This window comes from Balaenoptera ricei, chromosome 2, assembly GCF_028023285.1.
Source record: "Balaenoptera ricei isolate mBalRic1 chromosome 2, mBalRic1.hap2, whole genome shotgun sequence".
Lineage (NCBI taxonomy): Eukaryota > Metazoa > Chordata > Mammalia > Artiodactyla > Balaenopteridae > Balaenoptera > Balaenoptera ricei.
Window position 1 is genome coordinate 161,373,387 of NC_082640.1, and position 20,993 is coordinate 161,394,379.

Consider the following 20,993-nt stretch of genomic DNA (forward strand, 5'->3'; position numbering starts at 1 on the left):
TTGTTTATCCGTTCATTCATTCCTTCTACATATTTTTAATGAACACTTATCATGTATCAGACATTGTGATAGTTGCTAGAGATACAGGGACCAGGACTGTCACAGTTCTTGACTTTATAATATTTATTGCCTGCTGGATGAAGTTGGGTGAGTAAATACAGGAAGAAGGTTGGTAGGATCTCTGAAAAGATCCTCTAACAGTGTTGGGAAAGGGAGGCTGAGGAGTTTTTGTAATGAGGTTGGGGTAGGGAAAAATGTGCTAGGCAGGTGAAGTCCTAGCTTGGCATTCAGGTAGTAACTTCTCCCCTGGTAGTAATGGGGAAGCCCTAACAGCATGTACTAGCAGCACCTGTTTGTACAGATGCGTCCTCAGAAATTCTGGGGTTCATGTGTTAAGGACTACCTTTACATAATAATGTCTATACCTAGCAATACCAATCAAGAATAACTAGAGGGGCAGTAGGAAGGCCTCAATCAAGGGAACAACAGTATGACATTTGATAGTATCTGGACTCGTTTCAAACATGAGCAAACAAATGTGTGACAGTATTACCAGTGCTGGTGGTGATGGACAGAAGAGAATTCATATGTCCTTATTCTTTCATTCTGAAAGATGATCTGTAAAATGGCCTGTCTTAAGTTTTTGTATGAACCTGGCCCTTGAGAAAGATTTTTGGAATATTTCTCTAAGTATATGATTAGCTCTGGCTGTTCTGTTTCAAAATTCTGTAGTAGAAAAAGAACCTAATTTATTTTATTAGAGCGATTTTGTTATTGAATATACTGATCAATCTATCTAATAAGCAAACTCACTCAGCTTATTCAAGTAAAACTGAGAAGATTAAGATTCAGAGCTGTTGTAGTATCCAGGTATTATGCCAACAAATATTGGGGCTGTTCTTTCTATCTCTTGGCAGTTGCTTGCTCCATATATATTATGACTTCTTCGCTCCACTGTGTACCACCGACCAGTTTGGTCTCTTAGCTCCCCAAGTCTGAATTCTTGACAGAGGCATCTTACTGCCCTTACTCATTTTCTTTCCCAGGCATGTCCTAGCTTGTTGGCAGTCCATGGATGGCTGCCCTGGGTTTTGGTATCTTTTCCTCATTCAGTTAGCTGGAGCTGGGGTTGGGGCTAGTTGGGAATCATTTGGTTGGTGTCCCACTCAACAGGGCTGTGGGCGTGGCCATCTTTGGAAAAGTGTGGTGAGAAATACAATGGTTCCTAGCATTGATTACTAGTTGTGTTATATTTTGGAAACAAAATTATGTGTAGAGCAATGCTCTAGCATTTGATTAGTAACAGAGCCTAAGCTCAGTATTTATTTCTTATTTCAGATCACCCTGAAACGATGGAAGAAGTGAAAATAAAGCAGCCCAAGCAGCAACAAGCAACAGAAATTCACTCTGATAAATTATCTCGTGAGTGACTTCAAACCTACATAGATTTGCTGCTCTCTGATAAATCTCTAAATGAAAAAAAGTCATCAGATATTAAATGATTTTCGGGCATGTGACATTACTCCAAAAAGCTCCTTTTCTTTGTTTTTCCTTTTCCCTTAGAATTTCCTTTTATCTACTGATAGCCTGTTATCCTTCCAAGGAATTTCTCACTTTCTTAATGTTTAAAATTCTGAGCACTTTTTTTCTAGAAGGGTGAAAATCAGAGGGAGAGGAGTTAGCTGTCATTATCAGAAACTTTGTCCTGATGCCCTAACGTTTGTAAAGCACCTGCTCTGGTTGATGGAGGTAGTCCCAACACCAGCTTTCAGAAGGGACTAAGAATAAACTGTTTCCATTGCCACATTGTCTGAGTGGGCAGTATTCATTAAGTTCATGATGAATCTCATTAAAGTTTGTATTTTTCATTATGTCTATTTCATGCTAAGATTATTTTGAGGTTTAAAAATGTTTGCTTCCTGTTTACATACAGAATTTACATTAATTTTCCCTAAAATCTGTTTTTGTTTGTTTGTTTTTATTTTAATAGGATTTACCACTTCAGCAGAAAAAGAGGCTAAATTAGTCTATACCAGTTCTTCCTCTGCTTCTTTCTCTGGTCCTGCTGCTACTCTTCTGCAGAAAATTCCCAACACCCATTCGTCATCTGTTATTACCACCTCTGACCTCTCACCAGGGCCAGGCCACCATTCTTCCGTATCTCAGATTCCTCCAGCTATCCCCAGCATGCCTCACCAGCCAGCAATTTTACTGAGCACGGTCCCTGACAGTGCTTCTCCCTCCATCCATCCTGGGACACAGAACGTACTGAGCCCCTCTGGCCTGCCGCGCTGTCGATCAGGCAGTTACACCATTGGCCCCTTTTCCTCTTTCCAAAGTGCTGCGCACATCTATAGCCAGAAACTGTCTCGTCCCTCTTCAGCAAAGGCAGGTGAGTGAGAGAATGAAAGGCACTCCACAATGTCAGCTTCTCCCCAGCCCCAGTTAAAAAAGAATGCCATCTCTTCCCTTTGCCTTTTCTTTTGAAAGGTAAAGGGACACAGGGTGCATAGTTCTGATGTGACTAAGGAAGAGTCTTGCATTTGGTCCAGTGGCACTCATTCACTGATAAGAAATGAAATAACTTCTTTTAGGTGCTGGGGATTAAGAAATGAGTAAGACAAGGCTTCTATTTACTGGGAGCTTACAGCGTAGTCAAGAGATAATTGTGATATTTGTCTTTTTACTGTTGAGTTGTAAGTGTTCTTTATATATTCTGGGTACAAGTCCCTTGCCAGATACATGATTTAGAAGTATTTTCTCTCATTCTGTTGAGTATGTTTTTTCTAAGAATTTTATAGTTTAGGTCTTTTATCCATTTTGATGTAATTTTTGTATATGGTGTGGCATAAAGGTCTTAACATCTCTTTTTTTGCATGCGGTTGTTCAGTTGTCCTAGCACCTTTTGTTGAAAGGCTATTATTTTCCTGTTGAATTGTCTTGGCACTCTTGTCAAAAATCATTTAATCTTAAATGTAAGGGTTTACTCCTGGAGTCTCAGTTCTGTTCCACTGATCTGTATATCTGCTCTTATGCGAGTACCACATTGTCTTCATTACTATAGCATTGTAGTAAGTTTTGAAATCACCAAGGGTGATTCTTCTATCTTTGTTCTTCTTTTTCATATTGTTTAGGCTATTCTGGATCCCTTGCATTTTCGTATGAACTTTAGGATCAGCTTGTCAATTTTTGCAAAAATAGGGAGATGGGATTTTGATAGGGATTGTGTTGAATTTGTAGATTAGTGAGTATCTTAACATTGGTCAGATTTTTAAACACCTGAGTAATATCCACGTTAAGGTGAGTTACAGTTAAGCTATGTTTTATAAATAGCCAATCTATATGTCATAATCATTGTCTGATTTCAAATGAAATGGATATTGTAATGTGGAGCTTGAATCAGAGATATGAAAGGGTCTACTTTAATAAGTCATCATATGAATATGTACGTATATGTGTATTAGTGCTAACTCTGAGTGATTATTCTTATGATTTAATCTTCTAAAATCAATAATAATTATGTTCTGGTTTAAATTTTTTCTCCCATGTGAGAGAAATTCAGTAAGGTCAGTGTCTCCAGTACCTTGTTGTTGTCATCAAAACTTCTTTTTTAAACCTTCCTTTTTTTCATACCTTCTGCAGAGGAGGATAAGGAATGGAAGAAGCTAATCAGTTCAAAAATATTTCCTAATTTCCATTGTGATTTCTTTCTTGACCCATGGATTGTTTATAAGTATATTGTTTAATCTTCACATAGTTGGCATTCTCTATTTTTTGTGATTGCTTTTTAGCTTATTTCCACTGTGGTCAAAGAACATACTCTGAATGGCTTAAACAGTAGTAGATAACAATATATAGTTGACAACAATATGCTTGACAACAATAATATCCTATAAGTGATTGGAGTCAAATTTTTCTATGGTGATTGAATAGTTTGGGGATGAGATTAAGATGTTATTTTGAATTTAGACTTTTTCAAGATAAATATACAGTATCAAATCTCAAAGGTCACCACTGAAAAAATTAAAATATGGAAATTTAGACATGTGGGAAGAAGAAAAATGGATTGGATCGGGGGAAACACCCACAAACATAGAAGCACACAAGCGCGACGCTTAGAAAATGCAAGAAATGGAAACTTAAAAGATGGTAAACCAAGTCCTAATATCTCAAGAATCAAATAAATATAAATGGGCTGAACTTGTTAGAAGAGTGTCAGATTGAATTTTTTAAAAATCTAACTGTATGTTGTATACCAACAAAAGGCACATGTAAAGATAAGGACGTGGAATGGTTGAAAGTAAAAGGATGAAGAAAGAAATACCATGTAAATACCAACCAGAATAAAGGTGGTGCTAATATATGCTAACTTAATTTAGTATATATTAGCTTATATTAGGCTTTAAGAGAGAAAATTTTCTTAACAGATACAGAGAGAAATTACATAAAACAAAGTTTAGTTCAGCAGAAAGATAAAACAGTTCTAAGTGCAGCTAACAAAATAACCTCCAAATAAATAAAACAAAAATTGATACAACTAATGAGGAATCTACAAATCCACTGTCTTAGTGGGAGATTTCCACATATTTCTGTCCATTATTAGTAGATACACAGATTTTGTAAATCAGCAAAGATAAAGAGAATTTGAACAAGATGATAACTTTATCTATTGCTCATTCATAATACTCTGTACCCAATAATTAGAGAAAACACCTCCTCAAGCACACATGATACATTTATAATAAACAGTCATGTCCTACATCGTAAGACAACAGATTTCAAAGAATTGGTATCATACAGCCACATTCTCTGTCCACACTGCAATTAAATTGAATGTCGACAGCAATGATACATAACAAATCCTTATGTATTTCAAAATTTAAAAGAATTCAGAGAAGAGATCATATGGAAATAAATGTAAAACTATTAGAATTGAAAGACAGTGATAAAACTTCATGTTCAGATGTGTGGAGAGCAATGAAAAACAGTATTTGGAGGGAAATTTACTGCCTTAAATACTTATATTTGAAAAGAAGAAAGGCTAAAAATTAATGTGCTAAATATCTGATTTCAGATGTTATAAAAACAGCAATATTATATATCTAAATAAAGGAGAAAGAGAGATAAGAGTAAAGATAAAAATCTAAGACAAGAGTAAAAATTACAGAATTCAAAAATACAGTAGAGAAAATATCAGAGCCAAAAGTTCTTTGAAAAGCCTAAGAAGGTGGACAAACCTCTGGTGAGACCGATCAGGAAAAGAGAGAAGATATGGATAAATAATATAAGGAATGAAAAGCAGACAGAAAATACAAATGTAGCATAGGTGACAAAAATATTAGAATACTGTTAACCACTTTATTCCAATATAATTGAAAACCTATGCAAAGTGGATAACGCCTACAAAAGTAAGTAAAATTGGTTCAAGAAGATGAAGAGGGACTTCCCTGGTGGTCCAGTGGTTAAAGCTCCGTGTTCCCAGTGCAGGGGGTCCGGGTTCGATCCCTGGTCAGGGAACTAGATCCCGCATGCATGCCACAACTAAGATCCCGCATGCCGCACCTAAAAAGATCCCGCACACGGCAACGATGATCCCGCGTGCCCCAACTAAGACCTGGCTCAGCCAAATAAATAAATAAATAAATATTTTTTTTAAAAAAAGAAAAAAAATTATTAAAAAGAAAAAAAGAAGATGAAGAAAGTCTGAATGGTCCTGTAACTATTAAAATAAGTTATACAGTAGTTTAAAAATCTCACAAAGAAAACTTGAGGCCCAGATGGTTTTATAGATAAGTTTTGACAATCTTTCAAGGGAAAAATAATTCCAATCTTAAACTCTTCTAGAGCATGGAAAAAGAGACAACAGTAATAACTCTGTGCGGCTAGTTTAATCTTGATAACAAAACCAATTAAGGACAGTATTAGGGAAATTGTAGATCAGCTTCATTTATGAACACCAATGCAAAAATTCTAATCAAAATGTGAGCCAGCCACATCTAGCAACATATGAGAGAGATTAGATCCCATGAATAAGTTTATCCAAGGAATACAGAAGGGGTTTAACAGTAGAAAATCTATAAATGTCATTTGTCACATCAGCAGATTAAAGGAGAAAAACTGTATTTATCCTCTTAGTAGATGCAGAAAAAGAATTTGGTAAAATTCTGTACTCGTTCATGATAATAGCATACTAGGAAGAGAAGGAAACCCTCTTTATCAAAAAAGGGTGTCTGCCAAAATCTCACAAGAGATATCAGTGTAAATGGGGAAATTTCGAAAGCATTCCTTCTAAGGTTAAGAGCAAGAAGAGGATGCCCACTGACATTTCTTCTATTCAGTGTTTTACTGGAGGTCAAGAGCCAGTATAATAAAACAAGAAAAAGAAATTAAAAGCATAAGGATCAAAAGGGAGGAAATAAAATTTATTTATTTGCAGATAATATGTTATCTACATAGAAAACTGAAAATAAGCTACAGATACACTTGTGGCATTAAGTACATTCACATTGTTGTACAACCACATCACCAAGAGAACAACATGCATAAAAATGATAAGCTATCTAGGGATAAATTTAGGAAAGACTTTTATAAGGAAATTTGATAAGACTTTGTTTAGAGACAGAGAAAACCTAAATAAATGAATAAATAGAATGTGCATGGATAGGAAGACTTAATATCATAAATGTTTCAGTTCTCATCAAATTGATCTCTGGATTCAATACAGGTTCCAACCAAAATCTCAAGTTTTGTTGTTGTACTTGACAAGCCAATTCTAAAATGATAATGGATAGGCAAAAGACCAAGGATAGTGAGAACTCACTGAAGAAGAAAAAAGGGTGGAGGAGTATCTTATTAAGAATATAAAGATATGATCATTAAGAAAATATAGTATCTGAAAAGGTACAAAGTGACCAGTGGAGCAGAATAGAAAGTTGGAAGCAATCATACAGATAGATGAAAGTTTTTTTAAATTTTTTTTTTTTTTTTTTTTATAGCTACTTTTATTTTTATTTATTTATTTATTTTTGGCTGTGCTGGGTCTTCGGTTCGTGCGAGGGCTTTCTCCAGTTGCGGCAAGCGGGGGCCACTCTTCATCGCGGTGCGCGGGCCTTTCACTATCGCGGCCCCTCTCGTTGCGGGACACAGGCTCCAGATGCGCAGGCTCAGTAGTTGTGGCTCACGGGCCCAGCTGCTCCGTGGCATGTGGGATCTTCCCAGACCAGGGCTCGAACCCGTGTCCCCTGCATTAGCAGGCAGATTCCCAACCACTGCGCCACCAGGGAAGCCCTGAAAGTTTGATATATGACAGATGGCATTGCAGATAGTGGAAAACGATGCATTTCTCAATAAATGATGCTGGGATAATTGGTTATCCATACAGGAAGAAAAGTGAAATTAGATCTCTGCCTCATACTATCCGTATAATCACTTTCAGGTGCAAAACTTTAAACTTCTAGAATAGAATAAGGGAGACCATCTTTAACACCTTATTGTAGGAAACAAAAGTAAAAATATAAGCAAGATTCCTTCAGTAAGAAAAAGACAACCCAATAGTGGTGTCAGAAAAGAGGTAACATGTGCTCAATATCATTATTAATCAGATGAATATAAATGAAGACTGCAGTGAGATTTTACACCCTCTTAAAAGAGGGAAGAATTAAGATACTTGACAGTACTAAGTGTTGGAGAGGATGTGGATCAGCAGGAGTGCTTATATTTTGTGGTAGTGTATCACATACATTTGAAAATTCACATAAATTTGAAAATTCACATAAATTTGAAAATTCACATGAATTTGAAAATTGTTACCACATACATTTGAAAATTCACATAAATTTGAAAATTCACATAAATTTGAAAATTGTTGTTATCACATACATTTGAAAATTCACACACTCTGTGACTCAACTCCTAGCCGTATACACAACAGAAGTTCTTCCACATGTGCACCAGGACATGTATGCAAGAGTGTTCACAACTGCACTGTTTATAATAGCGATAAGCTTGAAATAGCCAAAACAGCCATTAATGAGGGAATAGAAAAATAAGTTGTAATGTATTTCCAAAATGGAATACCAAGCAGTGGATAAAGTTAATCAATTTCAGCTATACTTAGAAAGGATAAATCTCGGAAGTATGGTATTGAGTAACAAAAGCAAGTCCCAGGAAATTACTACAATAGATACCATTTTTATAGAGCTCAAAAACAAACAAAATTAACTGTATTTTGTTTAAGTATGCATACACAAACACACGCAGAAACAAAGAATAAAACTATATTTTAAAAAAAAGAAGGGGGTGAATGATAAGGGAAGATTAAGGATGAGGAGGAACACATGGGTTGATAATGTGACTCTTGAGTAGTCAGTTCATTATAATATGTTTTATAACTTCTACATCAATTGTAAATAGTATTTGGTATGTGTCAAATAACATAATAAACATGAAAAAATATAGATTTTTTAAAAGTAGTGTCACCAAATTGTATATACAGAATGATCGTGGTTATATAAGCATTAATAAGACAGAAAGGAAACACATTAAAGTATTTCCACTTTTCTGCATTTTTAATATTTTTTCAATGGGTTGTGTGACTTTTATCATAGAAAAAATATTAACCTTGATTTTATATTAAATAATTTCATTGTGCCAGTATTTCAGTGCTCGGAAATAATAGAATTCTGTGATATTATAGTTGAAAGAAGAAAATTGAAATCTGAAAGGAAAATCAATTGAAATTTTATAATATAGCATTATTGCTGTTTTTCCAAATATACTCAGTTTTGCTTTAATCCTTCTTTCCTTTTTGAGCTCTGTAAGAAGGATTGTGGATGATTTGACAGTGTGTGCTGTAAACTACTGACAAGTACAGTCACATAACAAGGAAATCAAGAATTATAATGAGTTTCAAGGCTACACATTTTTTATTCATTAATTCTAGGATCAATTATTCCCCACTACATATGATGAAAATTATTTTTTTGTGAAGGATTCATAGTATGCAAAAACACAGTAATAAATGCATGTAACAATTTGGTGGTAGGAAGAGTTTCTAGAGTATGGTAAGGATTGATTTTTACTTTTGTGAGCATCTGAGGATAGTTTACTGCTCCTTATGTTGTCAGAGATCCCTAGGAGTCAGTAAAGTATCTGTTGGCTGAGATTTTGCTGTCATCATCCTAAGTTTTTCAGGGCTTTTTTCCTAAGGGGATGAAAACTTTTCTTTTTTAGCAGGTTCATGCCGTCCAAACAAGCAGCATTCAGGAGTAGCCAAAACACAGAAGGAGGGAGAAGATGGCTCCTCATACAGCAGACAGTACGACCCAAGTACAGTTACGGCTGAACTTCAGCGGCTAGCTGAGAAGCAGGCAGCAAGGCAGTATTCTCCATCCCCTCACGTCAGTCTCCTCACCCAGCAGGTATGGATAGGTTGGGGTGTCAGAGAGTTCTTTGGATCAGAGGATAGGATTAACTACAGGGTACTCTGTCCTTCCCTGTCTTTACTAATGCCCATATGCTGATGCTTGTTGAATGAATATTAGTTGGTTTCAAGCTAAAGAATAAAAGCATTCCTTCAGCGTTAAAGAAAGGGTTTCTGTCACAGGTATTGCAAACTTAAGTGTGCTGCTAGCTATGATGTACTTACTTCATGGATAAATAGACTTGAGTGTTCAGCTGTAAATGCACTTTTAAAGGATCTTTAAAAATAACTTATTTCTCTGGTAAAATTTTCCAGTGAGTTCTAGTCTTATAAATCTTTTTACCAGAATGCCATAACATTACCTTTTACTTTTTTTTTTTTTTTTTTTAACTTTACTGCCTTTCATCTCATGATGTCAGGACCTTTTCTGGGCACTGATTAATGAATTATTTCAATACACCCTCATCCAACACATATCATTCTCACCATTTTACAGATGGGGGAAACTGAGGCTGAAATGAGTGATGTAGTCAAGGTCATCCGGCAAGCTTGATGGATACCAGGATTTTGACTTTGTTGTATATATACTGACAAGCTTACAACACAGTGAAGTTAGATGAAACTTTTAAGAACTTTGGGATTCTTTTTGCCCTTCTTGATGATTATCCCCATGGTATTTAACTGGAAGTAGAAGCCATGTTTTTTTCCCTTTCCTTAATGCAAACGGCATCAAAGTCCTCCAAAGGAATTATTCTGATTGAACTCCACAGTTATATTTCGCTATATCTTCGTGGTGTCATGTCCCTTAATTGGTGGCAACTCTCTAGTGATAATCGAGTCTAGGAAAAAGTGAAGCTGTGGATGACTTCAAGTGCATGTTAAAAGTAGGCAACATACTGCTCCCTGGTGGTGCCCTACTTTTCTGTGTAAAATTCTGGACCACAATTCAAAGTAAGCCTTAGCTTTACTTCAACCTCATCCCAGAGTGTGAAGTTGTAATTAATTTTCTTTTTCAAATCCCTGATAGTTTGAAGGGAGTAGATAAGGAAGCCTAATGTGAATTAGGAAGTGAAGAATCTTATACGGGCAGTGTTGAGACTTGAAGGGAGTTAATAGTTAGATTTTAGTGACAGAATGATGGGAAAAGGAAATGGAATATCATGGCCATGGTAGAATGGGAAGGAATTGTGAAATGTGAAGTGGCTATGAGGAAGGGAGAGGGCCAGTGATCTGCTACACTTTTTTCAGTGGGTCACTGACTAGAGTATATGTTCCAATTTTTAACGAGCAGCTAGAAGCACCAAGGCATTAAGAAATTTTCTTTGCAATTATAGTAAAAAACATAGCCAATGTTAAGTGTTTACGTATTTTCACCTCCTATCATTTGGTAGACAGCAAAGCTTGCCAAAATGAAAGGATCCTGATCCTTTGGGAATCCAAGGTGATTGTATCCTTATTGGAAAGTCACTCCCCTTCAGTCTATCTCATCTAAGAAGAATTTCAGTGCCAGTGAATTAAAATTCCATCAGACTTCTCTTCATAGGGATCTGAACTCGCCATTAGATGTCAGTCTTAACTTTTAGAGCCTTGGTAATAAATAGGGTGGTTAATCCTTGGTGCAATACTGAAGGAGGGACTGTAGTATGTAATAAGCAGGGTGCAGTAGTGGGAAAAGGGCTGGATTAGCCATGTAAAGAAAGACCTGCTTTCTTCTACCACTTACTAGCTGTGTGATCTTGGGCAATTCACTCAACTTCTGTTAACCTCAGGGTCTCTATTTGTTGATGAGGAAAATACAACAGGGTCATGAGGATAGTATGCAAAAAGCTTTCTGTAAAGTCTGAATGCCATATATTGATACTTGGAAAAGATTGCTATTTCAACCGTAAAAGGCTTTTAATAATAAATGGTTTCTAATTTGATTTGAAATCAGTTTTTGGATAAAATATTGTGTTACCAAAATGAATGTTGCTATTGAAAAGCTCAAGTATGTGTTATTTGTGTTATTTCCCCTTGGAGAAAGTAGTTCCTTAATTTGGAATTTGGGAAATTCTTCTATTGTTCTTTTTCTGGTAAATAATAACGTGTTATAATGGCTTAATAAGGGCCCTGGGACATCTGTTTACTGGCCATTTCCTTTTACTCCTAGCCGTGTTTGAAAGAAAGTGCCTTGGTTCCTTACTCACTGAGGCAAGTGATAAGGTGTCTGTAGTCCTGGTGAGAGGCAGGCACCCAGACAGAACGTGCTGAAAGCTCTGCTCTCCTCTCTGGACTCGGAGTGTGAAACCTTCGCCTCAGCTCCACCACAAATAGCTCTGTGTCCAGTAGTCACTTGAGACTTAAGAGGTTAAGTCCTCTTACCTGTGATTATTTCCTTATTTTCAATTCCTATTTTGCGTTTGTGTTTTCTTTTTTTTCATATATCCAATAGGGTTAATGAAGATTTTCTTTCCCCCTTCCCTTTTTTTGGTAGGATATATTTATTCATTCTGTTGTTTTATTGTTTGTTAATTGGTTATCTTCTTGTTTTATCTTTGCTAACTTCCTTCCTTCTGTTTTCCCTAGCTTTATTTTGTTATTTCCTCCCAATTTCTTGAGTTGGGTACTTCATTTATTTTCACTCATGTCTTGTTTTTTATTATATTTAAAGCTATGGATTTTCCTCTGAGTATTGCTTTCATTATATGCCATAAACCCTGATATATCTTTACATTGCTTTTCTGGGCAAGGTGTTAAGAGACCTTCCACTAAATAAGATATGCTGATTTTAAATTATTTGTGCTATTTTGGAAGATGAGTATAAAAAAACTGAAATTTGGGACTTCCATGGAGATCCAGCAGTTGGGACTCTGCGCTTCCACCACAGGGGGTGTGGGTTTGATCCCTGGTCGCAGGGAACTAAGATCCCGCATGCCACACAGCGTGGCCAAAAAAAAAAAGAAATTTGAGGGAATTTCTGAAAAATCACTTTATTTTGTCTATGATTTCAACTACTTGCTCATTAAAGCTTTTAGTGGCATTCTCCGTAGAACTTTTTATTCAAATGTATTCTTTTAATTCGTTCATTCAAAAACATTTTATTACACTCTTGAGAGTGTTCCAGGCCTTGGTACTAAGCCACGGGATGATATAAGACATAGATCTCCGCGTGAAATAACTCACAATCTGGTAAGGGTGACAGCCACATAAACACATGATAGTACTAGCATGGCATCTGCAGAGATGTTTCTAGGGAATAACAAAACCGCCAAAGGGTATCTAACCCAGCCTGTGGGTGGGAGTGGGAAGGCCGAAGCAGCCTTCTTGAAGAGATTACACCTACACTGAATCTTAAGGGTAGGCTGGTGGGTGGCAGAAGAAGGGTAGGGCAGGCTCCAAAATAAGCTAGCATGTGTGTATGTGGGGAAACAGAAAGCTGGTGGTTAGTGGTGTTGAAGGATAGGGAGCAGCTGGGATGGAAGCTGGAGGAGAAGACAAGGGCTGATTCAAGGAGAGCTTTGAAGGCCCTGTGAAGGAACTCACTCTTTATCTCATAGATGACCAGGAGGCACAGAGACAAATGGGCCTTGCCTTTTAGCTGCATCACTTAGGTAGCTGGGAGGAGGATGGATTGCAGGATGAAGCAATGCCATCCCCTTTTCCTCCCTGCTCACTGTTGAAGATGCTGAGGAACAAGGAATTAGCCAAAAGAAAAGAAGCAAAGTACTCTGACAACCCCAAAATTTGATAATAAAGCTTTGAGTTACCCTGAATTTCCATTAGAGGCTAGATTCTTATGAATTTGTATGGCTAAAAACAGAACCTCATTTATCTTGCAATTACTTTTACTCTTTCAGCTATGATTTAACTTTATTTATAGACTAGAACATATGAGAATATTGAAATTCCCTGCCACACGAAGTGGCCACCGTGGCCACTTTGGAAGTGTTTGCATATGCTGGAAATACAGAGACACGTGTTCTTAACATATGATTATTCAACAAATACCTAACAAATCTGAGCAGAGAGCAGGTCAAATTTAGTTCTTTCCCTTGGCACGTGAGAAGCTGGTTATCTCTAGGGGCTGGAATCCTTTGGAAATCATACATCCCTGAAAGCAGGGTTTTCTAGAAGCGTCTTTCTCTTGTGGGGGAGAGTGCTGTGGTAGCTGAGGTGGGCTGACGTAGAGGTTGAGTGTGAGGTCTCACTATCTTTGCCTCATCCAGTGCCGGGAGAGGTGTGCTTTACAACTGTAGCCCTCTGCACGCACAGAAGTAGCCCTTTGTGGTCACTGCTGTCAGCGAACAGGAGAATGTGGCGAAGTAACCCAGCTCTGCGGTGAGGAGAGGGAGAGGAGAGGGAGCGCTGGCCTGTCTGTGCGGGCCAGTGTGAGATTGCAGGACCCAGCTATCGTTAGGAGCAGCGCCAGCTCTTCCAGCCTGGGAGTTTAATCAAAGGAATAACAGCAGACCACCCAGGCGAGGGCTCCGATGCTTGCGAATGTGCTGTGTCAGGCTCTGTTCCCTGGCCAGCCGGTGCCCGGGATGTGGCCAGGCCTCCTGGAAATGTGCTGACAGATACATAGGAGGGAGGAGATGCTTTTTGCTTCTCACATTTTTCATGTAGAGGGCGAGTGGGAAAGAAAACCATTCAATTTCTTTCCACTTTTGCCCCTTACCCTGATACTTTTCTACCTAGTCCTAGAGGAGGGCATATGCTGAGGTAGAGAATGTTTGCTTACACTGCTTACTCATTCACTCTCACTCATTCCTATACAAAGGAATTCTTTTATCATTTCTTCTGCTTCAGCGGTTACCACTGTGATCATGCTCATTTCGTCAGGGTCCACAGTGGACCTGAGTCAATCTCAGTTTCAGAAATATCAATTTGAAGTTGAAACTGGCAGAGAGGAAGCTAAATTTTTTGAAATGGTTACAGTTCTCTAGGATTGGAACCAGTGGCCCCCAGTTTATCACAAGCTTGGGCATTTGGCACTGGAAACTCTCTTCCTGCCTCCTCAGTGTATCTGGACACATTTGAACTACTGTACATTTGTGTTCTGATTTTGTAGTTTTTTCCCCAAGTCTAGCTTCTTTGGTTCTGTATTTTTCTGGGTAGAAAAATTGTACTTCTTTGTATTATATACATTACTTTTTCCCCTGTCTAGAAACAGAAAAGGGTAAATAGAAAAAGCAGAAGCTCTTGAGTCATCGAGACCTTGGACAAGTTATTTAACTTCCCTGTGCCTTGATTTTCTTCTCTGTCAAGTGGGGTAATTTTAGCATCAAGATGAATTCTCCTGCATCTCTGTGCCTCCCTGCTCCAGGTTCTAGCTCTGATTGATCCTATCTAATTCCCTAGCTCTTCTATGTCTTTTGAGGCTTTAAACCCCCAGTTTTCCTTAGGTCCTTGGCCTATTGATGGTCTGTTATTCTAAAATACCCTTTCTTTTCTCTTACTGTATCGACCAACTCTCTCTCCAAGTCACTGATGACCTTGGAATTGCCAACTTCAGTCACCTATTTTTAATCCTTACTCTCTTTTTTAGCACATGACACTATTATTGACTGCCTCCTACCTGAAAACTTCCCTTAGCTTCTCCAGCCTTCAGTAAGTCCTCTGAGAGCTCATCCTCTACTTCCCCCCTGAAAAACTAGATACCATTTTCAACATTTTTAAAAAACCACTGGTATATAGACCTGAAATATAGAAACTGACAACAGCAGAGTCTCTCTGATTGAAGAAGGGGGTTGATGCCTGGGCATCTGCTTCTCGCTGCTCTTCACAGGTATCTTCCAACATGCCTCTGGATTCCAGAGCTCAACCGAACTTCTTTCCTCTCTATAGTCTCCCCTGGGGTAAATTTTCTCTTCCCATAGCTTCATCTAGTGTTGTTCTGCAGATTTCCCCCAAATATGCATCTTTAGTTTGAACCTGTTTGCTGAATGTCATGTCCAAATTTCCAACTGCCTGCTAGACATTTCCATCTGACTGTATTACAAGGATCCAAAATATTCAACATATTTTAAATATGCTTTGAAAATATTCAAAAAATATTCAACATATCTAAAACCTATTTGTTCTTCTTCCCTTTTCCCCTCTATATTAGTGACACTGCAGTTCTCCTAGGGAGTTAGGTATGGAGCCTTTGATTTCTCATCATTTCTCTTTGCTTCCTCATTCTCTCTACGTCCAGGCAGTTGCCAGTTCTTATTGATTCTGACTCTATAATGCCTCTGATATATATCTTCTCTGTTTCACTTTCACATCTACTGTCCTGCTTAAGGACTTAATTATCTCTTGACTGGACAGCTACAGTTACCTCCTAAGTGGTCTCCTGGCCATTCTCCTCTGTTCACCCTAGTCTTTGCTCTAAAGGAAGCTTTCTAAATCACAAGTCTGATAATGATACTCCTCTGCTCAGGAATCTCGAAGGGGCTTCCTGTTATCTTCAAGGTGAAGCCCCAGCTATTGAATATTATTCAAAGCCTTTGTGTGGAATCTGGCTCCAGGCTATTTCTCCAGCCTCTCTCCTTCCCATCACATGTGTTTTTGTGCAGCTCACCCAGAATTTCTCTTAGTCTCCATGCTTAGTTTGAGCTATCTTCTCATGGGAAATGTTCCCCAGTCACCATATCTAACTGTTTGCATTTGTCCAGGCTCAACAAAGGTGCCACTTCACTTGTACACATGCCATTTTACTCGCCATACAGCTGTCTGTGTCTGTCCAGATAGCTGTCTCCTTTAATGGACAGTGAGCTCTTTGGAGGCAGTGTCCTTTGCTGCCTCAGAACCTGACTCACGGGTAGTACTCAGTAAATGTGCTGATTCTACGGGACTGTAAGGTACTTGATTAAAGGTGGGGAGGTGACCATGTCCATTTTTTCACCAGTTTTTTCCAGCCTGGTATATAGTGTGTGTTCAACACACATTTTTTAAAATAAATAAGTGAAAGAAGAACCCCCTGCTGCCCTAGCCAGAAGTCATCTTTCAATTGTCTATGTCCCTTTGGCCCTTCATTAGTCACTCTCTATAATAAATCTGTTATTGTTATTTTGTGTCTCTTCTTTCCTGTTGAGTTATAAACTATGTGATGGCTGTTCTCTCTAACCCATCACCCAGCACAGCAACCTTGCACTTGGTAGGCACTTATCACATGCTTGCTGAATTGAAAAGAATTTCTCTTCTGTGTTATGTTGGTTTTTATATTCTTTTTAAAAACTATTCCTCTTCCATTTTTTTTTGCTGACAATACTGCACCTGCCCTTCATGATAAAGCAGCTGACATTAGTTGAATGTCTGCTTTGTACTGGGCACTGTGCTAAATACTTTGTATGCATTATCTCTTTAACCTTATGATGTAGATACTTAATTTTTTTTTACAGGTGAAGAAAATAGCTGAAAGGATAAGTGACTCTGCTAAGGTCACATAAATGGCAAGTAACCGCACCAGGACTCAAACCCAAGTCTCTTTGACTTCACACTCTTTCCATCAGTGTTTTTCTGTCTCTTCCTGTTTGAAACAGGACTCTCACCTCTCATCAGACTACAATGATGGAGCTTAACACTGCTGTAGAGTTGTAGCCTAGCCAGCAGATTTTTTTTTTTTAATTTTTATTTATTTATTTATTTATGGCTGCGTTGGGTCTTCGTTTCTGTGCGAGGGCTTTCTCTCTAGTTGCGGCAAGCGGGGGCCACTCTTCATCGCGGTGCGCGGGCCTCTCACTATCATGGCCACTCTTGTTGCGGAGCACAGGCTCCAGACGCGCAGGCCCAGTAGTTGTGGCTCACGGGCCCAGTTGCTCCGCGGCATGTGGAATCTTCCCAGACCAGGGCTCGAACCCGTGTCCCCTGCATTGGCAGGCAGAGTCTCAACCACTGCGCCACCAGGGAAGCCCACCAGCAGATTATTTTGTAGTGAAGTCAACTTCAACACTGTGCAGCCTTCTTAATCCCCAGGGATGCAGTGGGAATGGATCTATTTATCGTAGTGGTGGCAGCCCCTATCGACTCAAAAACTGAATGTATAAATTGGAAGCGCTAGAAAGGGATGTGGTCATCTTGTAAGGTTTGCCAAGAATATCTTTGGCAATTCTTGATCTGGCACTCTTTGTAGATTTTGGAACACCAGGTGTCTATATGTGTATGTATATTATGTAAATGACAACGTTCAAGAGAGCGGGAAGGTACGACAAGAGAACTTACTGCTAATGTAGCAGAACTACAGACATTCCTTGCTTTTCCTAACCCCTTTAAAAATGTGATTAATGTTATAACTCCTATCTCCCGGTGATTGGAGTGTAAATTTCTTGAGGTTCATTTTATCGGTATCCAAGAATTTATAAAGGAGTTGAAGCTGCCTTAAAACATGTTGGTTGTTGTGACTATTGATTTAATACCTGCTCAGGAAGTGCCCTTGGAAGAATGGTTAAAAAGTAGCTGTTTAAGGATGATTCTTTTCATGTTCTTGATTGAATATATTCTCTAATATTTATCCAGTGATGAAAATCATGTAATAAGTACAGATCTGGCACTTTGGGTTTTCATTTTCTTTTTTCTTGAGTGAAACAGGTCGTGGTCCACTGGTGTTTTTTATTCAAGGATTGCCTTTTGTTCCAGCAACACATGGTAAAAACAAGTCAGGCAGGACTAGCCACTGCATTTCCCTATTCCAAATCATTCAGGGCCCCATGGTCAGGGGAATGAAAGTTCCACGACAGTCTCAGTTGATCCCATCATATTCTGATGAGCCTTCATATATGAATGACACAGGGAACGTTGTTCTCAAGATGATATTGGTGTAGTTCTGAGTACAGTATGAATACAGATTTAGAAAAATTTATCTTCACATCAGTGATATGAAGTTATTTTTAACCTTTTTTGGAGTCAGAGATCCCTTTGAGAATTGAATGAAGGCTATAATTTTTCTCCTGAAAAAAATATGCACCCACACTTAGAGATGTGCATTAATTTCAGAGGGTTCATAGACACTCCCTCCCCCTCCAGCTTGACTCCCTCTTGATGCCCTATGGGCCCATGGTCTCCAAGTTAAGAACTTCTGAAAACTTTTAGGTAGCATATGGTCGTTAATATCAGTAATTTGGCCAAAAATGATCGCTCCAAATTTGTGATTATCTTTGCTTGACACCTTCTTTGTATATTTCAGTGATACCCCCTTCTAGGCCATAATCTCCATGAAGGCAAGGATTTTTGGAATTTAAAAAAATTGTTCTCAATTCTCAAAAGAATGCCACAGAGTGTCTGATAAATATTTGTTGGATTAATGAAATAATCTTGTGAAACCCCATCTCTCGACCTCGTCAGACAAGATTTATTTAAGATTTTTATGGACCATGCTATAATGAGGAGAGTGAGCTATGCCAAGATTGTTAGCTGCACTGGAAATGCTATGCCACTGATTTGCTCACGTGTTAAGCTGTTACTGAGTCTTTAATGTTGAATTTCCATCTCCATTTTGATAAATAAGATACATGAAATTTGCAAACTGCCTTAGTGAACCTGAGGTTCCCTAAGCGAATCTCAAAAAGGGTGTTAGCCCTTTGCAGTTTCAGTGCCAAGAAGAAACAGATATAGTATATTCATTGTGTAGACAAGGAACAAAATCTGTATGTCTAAGCTATTATTTCACTCATTTGAGAACTTTGCCCAAAACTTCAAGACCAGGCAGAAGTCATCTCTAAAATTATGCAGGGCCATATAGCAAGAACAACACTTATCACTCAGTCTAGTCACTGATTATTTCATTTCCCCTTATTCCAAAGCAGTCCTTCCCTTGTGGTATTTGTAAAAAGAGGTAATTTGGGACCTTTAAGTTCCTTGCTAACCTTCCAGTGACATGAATCACTTCTCTACTCACTGGTGAAACTAGCTACTAGCTGGAGATTGAGGGGTGTGTGTGTGTGTGTGTGTGTGTGTGTGTGTGTGTGTGTGTGTGTGTGTCTTTGGGACTAGATGAGACCCACTTCATTTATATAAATGCTTTTGTGCCTACTGGGTAAACTCTAGGGGTACAACGGAATAAGATACAGTTCCTATCCTAAAGGAGCATGTAATTTGTGGGGTAAGGTAGGTAAATAAACCTGTAATTATAATACAGTGCAAAACATGGCATGAAGCTTTTCAACTCTACCATTATGTTCTTGAAGCAGTGTAATGGCAAGGATCCTTTACAGCTGTGGGAGCTCTTTTGTGAAAAATAAATCTAACATTGGGAAGTAAAGCACAAGGTGGTAGCAACAAGATTTTAGGATACCGCTGTGCTAAAGTGGTGTTAAAGACCTTCCTAGGGCTAATGATGAAACACCAGTTAAGCCTCTGATTTTTCAGTTTCCAGGTTGGGAATAATTCCTGGCCCTCCTGGCATAGCTGTAACTATATTTGCTGCTTGTGTTTTCCCAAGCAGCAATGATAACACCTTGGTACTGTGTTAAGAAAGGTAAAAGTCATGTGAAAATCCGTAAGCCCCAGTCAGAGAAGGGTTTTTGCCACTACATTTGTAGACATGCCGTATCTGTAGAAATGCAGAATCCTGTGTTCTGCTGTGAGTGGAGAGTATCTTGTCCTTGAGGGACTGATAGCACACGCATACACAGAGGTAGATGCTGGTTAATGTTGCTCTGGCGGAGGACTCGGTATCGCAGTGGATACCGGCATCTTATTTTTTTCATTAACCCGTGTTGTCTTTTCAGATATCCACTAAAACCTCACCATCCTTAAATGTCAGTTTGTTTGGTTTTGTTGTTCCATGGTGGATCTAGAAGTTACTGCACATGTGGTCGTTAAACACTGATTGAGAGAGAACGGTGGCCGGAATCCAGATTCTGTAGCCACTAACTTGAGGGTCAGGAGAAGATGCCCAAAGAGGATTCTCCAGGACAAAGCTTCTCTTAATTACTATAAGATTTTTGGCCCCAAACTCCCGAGTGGAATTCCTGGCTTTGAGGACGTGGGCTAGATGATCCAATGTCTTCTCTTGCTGCCAGGCCTCAAGCCTAGACCGAAGACATCTAGTCAGCCTCCTGGGCACTTCCCCCCCCCCCAGGCCCACCCACCAGTCTTGATCCTCAAACCGTTTTACTGTTGAAGGGAGGCATGGAAAGATAAATCTAAGGAAAGGTGCATTTTCCCATGAGGCCCTAGAATAAAGCTGGCCTCAGATGCCCACTCTTTGGCCTTCCCTTCTTAAATGGCAGGCAGTGCCATCTTGCCTTGCCAGCCGCTTGGGAAGATGTAATACAAAAGAGGGCTGATCCAAAAAGAAAACATGAAGAATGAACACATGAACTTGAGAGCTTTTATCATCATACTACAAACGCAGTTCTCCAGTTCGAAGGCCCAGCACTCTTCTTCAGCCTCGGGGGAAATGAGGAGAGACCATCAAGAGTGTGTCCTGCGTCCCAGCCTTATTATCTCTCACCTGACTGTGGTGACTCTCAGCTAGATTTCTCTGCTTCCACCACAGTGCTGACATAGCACTACATAGCTTACTGCCGTCTCCTAGATGAAGAGCAGAATGAGTGGCATTCAAGGACCTCACCAAGGTCTGTTCCTGTTTTGCATTACTCTGAGTGTT

At 38.8% G+C, this 20,993-nt stretch overlaps 1 protein-coding gene across 9 annotated transcripts in view; it reads left to right on the top strand.

Annotated features, from left to right (window-relative positions):
- TTLL5 (tubulin tyrosine ligase like 5) overlaps positions 1-20,993 on the top strand; it is a 319,306-nt gene that overhangs the window by 126,826 nt on the left and 171,487 nt on the right. For 4 of the 9 annotated variants that reach the window (XM_059914699.1, XM_059914701.1, XM_059914702.1 and 1 more), the window contains 3 exons: positions 1,339-1,422; positions 1,991-2,392; positions 9,232-9,419. In XM_059914699.1, the coding sequence (XP_059770682.1) occupies positions 1,339-1,422; positions 1,991-2,392; positions 9,232-9,419 (674 nt within the window). The remainder of the gene's footprint in view (positions 1-1,338; positions 1,423-1,990; positions 2,393-9,231; positions 9,420-20,993) is intronic. The other 5 variants (XM_059914700.1, XM_059914703.1, XM_059914704.1 and 2 more) reach the window with 3 other exon arrangements.